General features: G+C 42.2%; 1 protein-coding gene across 5 annotated transcripts in view; it reads right to left on the bottom strand.

The window, feature by feature from the left end:
• LOC147030540 (5'-AMP-activated protein kinase subunit gamma-1-like) overlaps positions 1-10,478 on the bottom strand; it is a 202,971-nt gene that overhangs the window by 24,927 nt on the left and 167,566 nt on the right. For all 5 annotated transcript variants that reach the window (XM_085874693.1, XM_085874696.1, XM_085874695.1 and 2 more), the window contains 5 exons: positions 7,043-7,124; positions 4,933-4,991; positions 4,776-4,821; positions 1,582-1,636; positions 1,325-1,451 (listed from right to left, as the gene is read on the bottom strand). In XM_085874693.1, coding sequence (XP_085730819.1) covers positions 1,325-1,451; positions 1,582-1,636; positions 4,776-4,821; positions 4,933-4,991; positions 7,043-7,124 — 369 coding nt within the window. The remainder of the gene's footprint in view (positions 1-1,324; positions 1,452-1,581; positions 1,637-4,775; positions 4,822-4,932; positions 4,992-7,042; positions 7,125-10,478) is intronic.

Here is a 10,478-nt window from a genome sequence, read left to right as displayed (position 1 = left end):
GGGTCTCCTTTGAGTTATTTGAGTGAGCACGATCAGTAAAACCGTTTTGTTTTATCAGTCCTCTGAAGGACAGATTTGGCAGCATGATTGGCATCCATTTAAAACTTTTACCCAATGGGCATAACAAACCGCTGTAGTAGCCATTTTTGGTTGCTCTATCGACCCCAGCATGGCACCCGATTGACCCCAAACACACGAAATTAAGCTAGGAAAACGTGCACATAGGCTCTCAATTTGGCTCGGTGCATCTTGAGCGATTGGCCGACACGGCCGACACTACACAAGGTAGACATTTTGGATGCAAAAGTTATATACAAAGGGTTTTTCACCATTTAGCATTTTTCAAGTATTCAATGACCTCGGTGAATAGTTAATCCTACAGTAATGTGCTTTGAACCTTTGTGTAACGTATCTCCAACGCATATTGACGTACGTAGACGTATTTGATTGACGTCTTCTGGACGACCACATAACTTACTGAATGTGTTTCTAACTTACAGCTACCGTATAATGGCGTATTGGCAGCGTTTAGGGGAATTGGTAGATAAAAATGGGCTTCACAGGAGGAACCCGTCAGTGTTTCAGACTCCATGTCAATAGGGTCAGTAGTAGTAGTCGTAGTAGTAGTAGGTGAACGTGACATGGACATCACACTCACCTACTACTACTGACATGGACCTACTACTGCTACTACTGCCGCTACTACTACTACTACTGACATGGACATCTACTCAACATTGATTCTGAAACACTGACGGGTTCCTCCTGTGAAGCCCATTTTCATATACCAATTCCCCTAAACGCTGCCAATACGCCATTATACGGTAGCTGTAAGTTAGAAACACGTTCAGTAAGTTCTGTAGTCATCCGAAAGACGTCAATCAAATACGTCTACATACATCAATGTGCATTGGAGATACGTTACTCATAGGTTAGAAATAAGTTTCGGGTACGCTAAACATTACCTCGACGCGTTTCGACTTATGAGTAACTTACAAGTAACGTGTGTCGACGTGTGTCAACGATCGCATAACGTGCCTATAATTTATGGCCAGCGTATGCAGAACGTGCGAGTCATACGCCGGCATACGTCGAAAAATTTTGTCGACGAGCTCGGCGTACTACGACGTATGCCAGCGTGCTCTTAACGTATACAAAACTTGCCCATAACGTATGGGTAATTCCCCGTAATAATGGACATGAAGCATAAAATTTGAAAATGTATTTTTCAAAAGGATTTCTGTTGGATGGTGTTTAGTTAGGTGTGACAGCCCCTTTAACCACCACCTCAAAATTAATCCTTTTAAAAGCACAACATCCTTACAAAGAGCTGCAGGAACCGCAATACACGCTTGTGTGTGAGGATGTATAGGGCATTCCCAGTCGATGGGTCCACCACGGGCAGTCGGTGGATCTTGTTTCTTAGGAGTGAGTACACCGCGTCGTATAGACTGCAAAACAAGCGGGATGATGTACAAGGAGAGTGAATAGTAAAAAATAAAAAATTAAAAAATGATAACAGGCAAGTTTTTGAAAAAAATCTAATAGGAGGCCCTCATTCTGAAAAGGCCAAGCTCTCACCTCGCATCAGGCGATATGTTCACAAGAGGCTTGAACGAATCCTGGAGATAAAGTTCTAAATGGAATGGTGGAGGGACATGAATAATGGCAATATGAAGAAGTTTGTTTATGAGAGGAAAATTATTCAGTCAACTTCATAACCAACCACCCTCCTTTGATTTTTTTTTCAAAGGCAAAAAAGATGCAAACCGAGAATCCAGACAAATAGTGGGGCAGATAACAGCAATTTTTGAGAGGAATCGTGCAAATGATGATACAAGCATCAAATTTGGAACATTTGTTCTCCAGGGAATTCTAATCAAATCTGCCTGATTGGCCATTTGAAAATCCAAATTTTTAAAAATTTGGATTTTCAAATGGCCAATCAGGCAGATTTGATCAGAAAGCCCTGCAGAACAGAAATGCCAAATCTGATGCTTGTATCATAATTTGCACGATTTTTCTACTATCGACTACACTAAAAACAATGAGCTCTGCAAAAATATATAATACAGGGGCAGAACCAACTTGAGACTGATAAAAAGTAACGGTTCAGTCCATCCATCATTTCAGACAAAGAATGGCCTTCATCAATAATTAGATAGGCAGTTTGTGCTCCTTTCTTAAATACCCTGCTGGGGGGAGAGGAGGAGGGGGAGGTATGGCAAAACATGCCTGCAAGGACCATCTATTCTAATCACTGCTTTACAAGGTGTACAAGGTAGTCACTTGGTCTTATTACATCTGGACTATTTCTTAACCCCAATGAGATCTTATACCATTGATATACCCAGTAATTATGTAATGACATGTATGTATTGCTGTTTCTATTCACAACACAACCAAGCCTCATAAACATACCTCAGCAGAGTTTCATTTACTTGCAGGGGATGAAAAAAAACCCCCAAAAGCCAAGACATACAGACCAATCCTGAACAGACCGAGTCGGCGGTGCAATGGTCGGAACGTCCGCTCTGAGTCTGGGAGGTGGATGGTTCAAAAACCGGCTGAGTAATAGCAACAAAAACTGGAAGGGCACTCTTTAATGTCGTGATGTCACCAGATATGCCTCCACCATCATTATTACATCATTATACATACTTGCACCAAATTTGATTTAAATCCCTGAACCAGATTTAAAATATTAAATAATTTTGGCTGTCAGACCATGCGTCCAATCAGGTTGAAAATTAAAACATATATTCCCCAAGACTACTCGATCATAATTGTGAAATTTCACGTCAATTGATGAAGCAGTTCAAGAGAAACTTAATTTTTTTTTTCGTTAAATCCAATATGGCTGCCAGACCATGTGACCTATTAATTAGTCGTGAACACGCTGGTATCCCCAAGGCTTGGGGAACATGTGGGTGAAGTTTCCCCTTAATCTGTCAAGCCATTATGGAGAAGAAGATATTTCAAGGTTTAGTCTTTAAAACAAACAAAAAAAAAAACAACATAGCTACCAAACCATGTGACCGATGATGTCATAGGAGGAGAACCTTTAGTTCCTCATGGATAGTTTTACCTCAATCTGTTCAGCTGTTTCGGAGATGATAATTTTTGAAGGTTATGTCAAAAAAAAATTTGTAAAATGGCTGACGAACAACATGACGTCATCAAATTTTTTTCCCCTCATACAATTTTGCCCCAGATGACCCTCAAAAATTTTCAGACTGCTCCGTTAAAGCATTCAACATAGCAATTATGACGGCACAATGTAGCCACCTTTGACATCATAAAAAAAACAAACAAACAAAAAACATCTTCTTTCCCATAGGGAGTACTTGACATGCACCAAGTTTCTATTTTTTTCCATGGAGCACTTTCAGAGATACAGAGGTCCAAAGTTTTTCCTTTTGTCTAACATGGCTGCCACACCACTTGATCTTTGACATCATAATTATCATGAAAACATTCTCCATGAGTAATCGTACTTATAGTGAAAATTTTGTGTCAATCCGACATGAGTTTGCAGATAAAACAGAGAAAATTAGCACGGACGTAAACATGTCCGTACATATGTACGGACGACACAAAAACATAACGCCTCCGGCGACTTCGTCAGTGGAGACAGAAAAATGGTACGTACTGCTTCCTTGCTTGACGCTCGGCATATAAAAAGGATAGGGAATGGACAATCATACGTTGGAAACCATTGGCACAGCCTTTTATGGGCCGAATAGCCTCCTACATTGAAGTTCCTTGCAAAGGAACCCGTACTAATATAATCTACAGTTGAGAACTGGATAGTGTCAGAAGTTGTGAACAGAAGGGGAGAGGGAGATAAAATGTAAAATAAAGTATTTGGTCGGTAAGAGTGAGGGGGAGAAGGGTGTGTGTTGGTGTGCTCACATGTGCAGAGATAAGACTGATAATTTCCCTCTGCGAATACCCACCCCCCTCCCCCCACTCCCCTCAACAGCACCAAATTCCATTCAGCACAAACTACAAAGGCAATGATGAAAATGGTAACCTGTTCTGGTAGTTCATTGCCTAAGTCAGCAAATTGCAGGCCTATGATGAAAGCCACTGTGGATTAAACATTGGACTTTGAGACTATTTTTTCAATATAACTTCGAGTTAGTTGTGTTCATGGTTTCCAACTCTTCGCATCTCAATTTTTATGAATACAAAGTCTCCCAACTATAAACTCAGACTACCAATTGCCCAGAATTGTACAAACCTAACCATAAGTTATAAATAAGTGTTTGGAATGCAAGTGAAGTATATACATAGCATGAGTGGCTTATCCAGTTATCCATAAGACAAATGCCCCCCAATATCCCCAAAATTTAAATGAACAATGACGACACAAAACGAGGACATTCAGCATTAAATTGGTTAAAATATAATCGGTTATCTACTTTACAAAATGAGAAAGCCGAACATCCAATGGAGGAAGTGCTCAAAAAAAAACAGGTTTGTTTCAAATACTATGGAAACCGATCAATTAATAATTACAATAATAATAAAACAATTAATTAAACAAATAATAATTAAATTTATATTTATTGCCCCACATCAAGGGAAATTCCTCTTCAGTAACAGTAAATTTAAAACGTCATTTAGAAACACAAACCATCAAAAGGAATTAGAACAAGTTCGATATAGAATCTGGACGAAACAGCAAAATGGTGAAGAATTGATCAGTAGAATTGGTTGCATCAAACCAAACCACAATAAACAAGGGTACACATGCCGCAAACAAGTACCTCTCCAAGTCTCTATCTTGTGTTCTTCCAACTCATAGATTTGTACCTGTCAGAGAAAAAAATAAAAATAATTAAAAAAAAATAAAACAAAAAACCTTTTTGATTCAGAAAAATACGAATATAAAGTTGTTCAAGTGAAAAGCGGAAGATGAGGTACCAGAGGCGATTTGTAATATCTGTGCAAAATGTTGATGAAGTCTGTTATCGTAAGCATTCCTGGAACAAAAGACAGTTAAACACCTTGTTTCAGCAAATGGTGTTACTTGCATTGCATACCACTTCAGAACAATTGAATATGTTTAAAATGCAGGGGTGGTGGGTGAGGGGAATGGGTGGGGGGGGGGGAGGGAGGTAGGGTTCAAGTATCCATGACTATGCAGATTAATGGCTCCAAAATTGGCAATGACAATCATTATGGAGCCGTTTGGTAGTGGAAAAGGTAGCGACTTGTAAAATTTCCCTCATTGGTGTGGGTTCAACTCCGATGGCTGCACATGGTGGAAATTTCCACATCTGGCGATGGAGTGGTAGCTTGTCCAGGATTGTTTCCATGGGTAAGAAACATCCAAGACCGACAATTTAACCTGACTCAGTGGCGTAATAGTTAGTGCATCCACTTTGAGTGAGAGATCGGCGGTTCGAGCCCCAGCCGAGTCATACCACAGATTTTAATAAAAGTAAGTGTTGCTTTCTTGCTTGATGCTCAAATTTTAAAAAGGACAGAGCACGGACAAAGAACCATAAGTTGGCAATACTAGCACAGGCTTTGATGGGCTTCATGACCTCTTCCTGTGTTGAAGGTCAGATCAGACCAGGTATGGGAGCATGCGCCAAGGAAGCATGTCGCCGCATCCACTTCAGAGCCCTCTGCCTGGCCATCCCCCAGGCTGATGCCTGGACTACCCCCATCTCCTTGAGAGGCCGATCAACCTGCTGCAACCACAAGGCACGTGGTCAGCCTGTTGATGTCCTCCACTCATGAGGCTCCCTCGCTGAGAGAATCTGGTGAGCAGGATCAGTGTCAGGAAAACGAGCTACATGTTCATACTGCCGCAGCTGATGCTCATGGACTATACAGGTAAAACATCTCCTCTGTTTCTCTCAGCAACCGCTCGTTGGACACAAAGTCTGACCAGCAATAGCCAAGGATTCTCCGAAGAGATCTGGTACCGAAGGAGTTAAGTCTCTGTCTGGGATCCTTGGTCAGTGTCCAAGTCTCACATCCATAGAGCAAGACTGGAAGCAAAAAGGACTTAAAGACTCGGACGTTCGTCGTCCTGCACAGGTACCGTCGATGCGACACCCCATGATCCAGTGAATCCATAACTCACCAGGCCTGACCCAAACATCTATTGACCTCTATACACACCCACACAACCAGTACACACCCCATTGAAGGTGCTTGTAAGGTAACTCGTTTTTTGTTTTTTTCTCAAGTGATGAATGCCCCAACCAATTCTAGTCACTTGGGATCAAATACAAAAATCCTGGGTTTCAAATCGATGCCCCTCTTACTAAACAGAATGAACTATAATCAAAATATTACAAATAAATTTGATTACTCACTGTGATTGTGATGAGAGCCTGCCAGTACTTTTAGGTTTGAAAAATAATTGCAATTGGCACAGAATGAATTGGTTGCCCTACTGCTTCGAAGATGGTTGTTCACATTAAGCATGCGAGCCACCTGGTGAATTAGCTTATTTCACAGTACAGAAGCTGTTCCCCAGACAGCAACCGCACCAAGATAGCAAGCAGTGGAACTTTATATCAGAAATTCCCCAAAAAGACCAGAACACCGAGTTCCAGCAGTTTAGACAGGGATTCGTAATTTGGCCAGGATGGCTGCAATAACACGGGTCATCTTGGTGAAGGACACTAAGATCTTTGTTAACCGAAGACCAGAGCTGACAGACGAGTCCTCTGGCACATCCTAATGATGGACAGCAAACACAGCGACTCATCACCCGATATGTGAAACACCAGGGTAAAAGCTTCGAGCTGGGTCAAGATTCAAACTCAGGCTAAACAGCTCAGAGGTGAGGGCGAGTACTTCCAAGCTACCCTGCCAACTTGCAGGGCAGAATTACACCGCTCTTTTTGTTTTTTTTGCAACATTGCAAGACAGGCTTTTGATTAATATTCAAGCTCACAGCAGGATTAGAGCCAAACAAGCTGTTTGCTGAGCAAGAGTAAACAGTACAAAATGAAAGCTCAATCTGCCATTGAGACCACATATGTGGAAGGGATGTTGTTTAGATACTCACCTACAAAAGCCTGTCGTTTACTGTCCCACAGAGGAGCTGCACGAACCCCATTTGCCACGAGTGCAAAGAAAGCTTTTTTCACCTGAGTGCAAAGAAACACAAACACTGAGCATTGTCTGCCCAGTTTCGGGAGCACCCTCCCTCAAATCCAAAATATTTACATTTCATGCCATCTCATAAAACATGGACACCAAACAAAAGGGAGATCAAAAAGGTTTTCTCTTCCCACCCTGACCAGGAAGCAAAACCCAGCATAGATTTTATTCTATTTTTATGCACAAGGATGACATTCATTCCAGGGGAGGGTAATTTTTCCCAATGCCACGAGAAAAAGTTACGTTTGTGATTATTATTTTTTTTTTCAGAGAAAAATTTTGTTTCTTCCTTGTACATGGATTTGTCATTCACGAAACAGTGTGTGAGTGAGAGAGTGAGACAGACGGAGACAGATAGAGACAGATAAGAAAAGCAAGCATCGTTCGGCCCATGTATCACTCAGGTTTACTTGTGTAATGGCAAGTCACTCGCTTCTCAGCCAATCAAATAGCATTATTTCATTACAGACACTCAATACTTGTACGATTGCAAGTTTAATGTGAAACAAAATGGAAACTTGCCTTATGATTTATCCACAAGAATCAAGGGGAACTGGCTCTCGAGCCAATGAGAAGGAAACGGGGCTATACAACATGATACAAGTTCCGAGAAAAAAGGGTTTCAAAGTTCAGGTTTACATTTGAATCTCATCCAACTCCCATTTAACAAAAATCAGTTTCAGCCTCAAACGTCTTGTTGAAAACTGCCATAAAATCCAAGGGCATACCGACCTTGAAAAATCACTTTCGTGCACTTAACTCTATTTGGCCCTGAATGTTGGTGGGAGAGGCTGGTTTACTTCTCAGGGGCTCAATTCTATGCTTTGATAAGACAACGACAAAGTAATGAAAAAAATTCCAGTGTTCTTGCTGATCTGTCTATGACTCTTATCTCAGTAGCAGGCTGCAAAACATGCAGACAAATTCCCTTTGCTTGAGCTGGCCGAGCTGCAACCGATGGTCTTTGGAAAGAAACACGGCCTCTATCTCTGGAGGCTATGTGATTAAATGGCCAGATGGAGATGCCGACTCTTCATCAAAACCGAGACAATCATTGATTGAAAATAATTGTTAGCCAACAGTAGAATGTACACCCCTCCCTGTACAGCACAGACCAAGATGAAGTCGAGGCAACATTTATAGATCACCTTCATTCTTGATGATGATTAGCATATGCATCATGACAGATGTTGACCACCATCTCAAGTCATCCCCCATCTACAACATGATATTTTCTACCCCCTACCATCACCCCCCCACCACCACCACCACCCCTCACATCCCCACCCCTCCCATCCCCACCACCTGCCATTAGCTCTCACCAAGCCCACCTCTTTCGAGGTTTCCAGCTTGAGAGTTTGTGGCGAGCTGTATCAATCTTGTTCACCCCATGTGTCTTCCCCTTGCCCTCATGGAAAGGAAATATCACATGACAAGCATATAGAAATGAAAATCTGAGCTAGTGAATGTGGCAGATCGACTTAATGGTTCAGCAGGAGCTGAGGACACATGCAACTGCTACTGTGGACAAAATAGGCAGTCAAATTGAAGAAAGACCAAACTCTCCAAAAGTGATGTTAAGAACCTCATGGTATGTTCTCTACTTGTCAATGACAGAGCTATTACCTCTACTTGCGAACAATGAGATGACGATCCAGCAGAGATGTTCTGAATGGCCGAGCTGAAATGATGTGTGTTAACTTTTCTTCGTGCATCGTAAAATGCACATTTGCACAAAGTGGTTTGAATGGATGCTGCCCAAAAAACTAGGCTGAGAGGCAACGAAATGAAAAGGCAGAAATCAGAATCAGAAATTAAACAGTAAGATAATCAAACACTGGAAGTGCCCCTTACAGACAAGGAAAAGTTTGAACTGCTTGGCAACAATCAACTGCACTTTGTTCAAAGGCAGACAAGGAAACGACATCAGAATCAGAGTACTGTTGTGAGAATGTGAAAGGAGGTAATGGGAGTAATATAGCAAAGTTATGCCATTCATCCATGTTTAGCATAAGTGCTTGGCATCGCATAAGGTATCTGTATGAAAATCCGAGGACACGTGTCAAAGTCCGTGAAGGAGATGATAATCGTGCTCCCCACCCCCACATGTGACTAAGCCCCCACTTTCCTCCCCTCTCCTTCTCAACCCCTCAAATCATTACTTTGTAAGCTATGTGCTTTATCGTCATTGTAATGAACTGTTGACCCAGTTTTACGTGTCAAGTGGATCCTATCCGAGGAGCGTTCATACAGTCATATGCGAGAGTGCGTCGAGTTGAAGTGCGGCGGGGCGAGTGGCGGCAGCTCAGGTAAGTGGCACGAGTACGTCCAGGAAAAATGACAAAACCGAGGTGCGGACCGCCAGGCATGTCTCCTTCCCACAAAAAAGCGCACCACCTTGCACTCGCTTTCCCTCACCCAAGCTCCTATAAACCTCACTCGAGCATAGCACGGGGAGAAGGTTCTTCTTGTTTCTGGTCTTGTCCTTCTCCCCGTCTGAACTATCTGTAGTGCGATTGGATAAGACAACACGATAAGCTGATCGAGATATTGTGGGTGCGAAAGTATTATAAACCGTGCAGAATAATTACTGAACTATGTGTTTTCTCTCTTTCCTGGCTGCCAGTCCCTTTTATTAATTATTTATTAAGCCTGTTCTCCTCATCTGTGTTGGCCTGATATGAAGTTTGTTAATTGCCATTAAAACCATGGCATGAGCCTGTCCACGGCTGTTGTGAACCAATGGCAAACCTCGACATCAAGGTTGTAAAACTCCAGCGGTACGTTGTGGGTACAATCACTCAGACCCATTCTAAGAGCATGATGAACCCGCTGCAGCGAAAATTCTTGTTCGACATTTCTGTATGCCAAAAACCGAAGCAAAGATCTGTTTGACTTTCCTGGAGTGTGAAATACAGTCTCTGAGGACAATCCGTTGCTAAAATTGTGATCATTCAGGTGGAACATTCGACCACATATCCACCTCACGGTTCAGTTTCAACAAATATTTAAATATATGCATATGTAGAAAAATTACGCGCCCAGACCGGGAATCGAACGCAGGTCCTCTGGTGAACCATACCATTGCTCTGCCATCTGAGCTGAGCTATCTTGGAAACTCACCGGCTGAGCATGCAATTCTCCCACGTCGAGATATGCCACTCTCTTTACCCCACTGCTTCAAGGACACTCACTGCCAATCATACGAGCAGCAAGGGCCTTTCTATGAGGGTCTTCCCACCATAGGGGACAATTCCATGTCCACTATTCACCACAGGGAGCATTATAAATGAACAGGAAACAAGCACATGAATATGTGGAAAAATTATGCACCCAGACCG

Source organism: Eptatretus burgeri, chromosome 3 (genome assembly GCF_056783735.1).
Source record: "Eptatretus burgeri isolate ZD-2024b chromosome 3, Ebu_testis_v1, whole genome shotgun sequence".
Classification (NCBI taxonomy): domain Eukaryota; kingdom Metazoa; phylum Chordata; class Myxini; order Myxiniformes; family Myxinidae; genus Eptatretus; species Eptatretus burgeri.
Note: the sequence above shows the minus strand (reverse complement) of the source record. Positions and strands in the feature narration are given on the sequence as shown.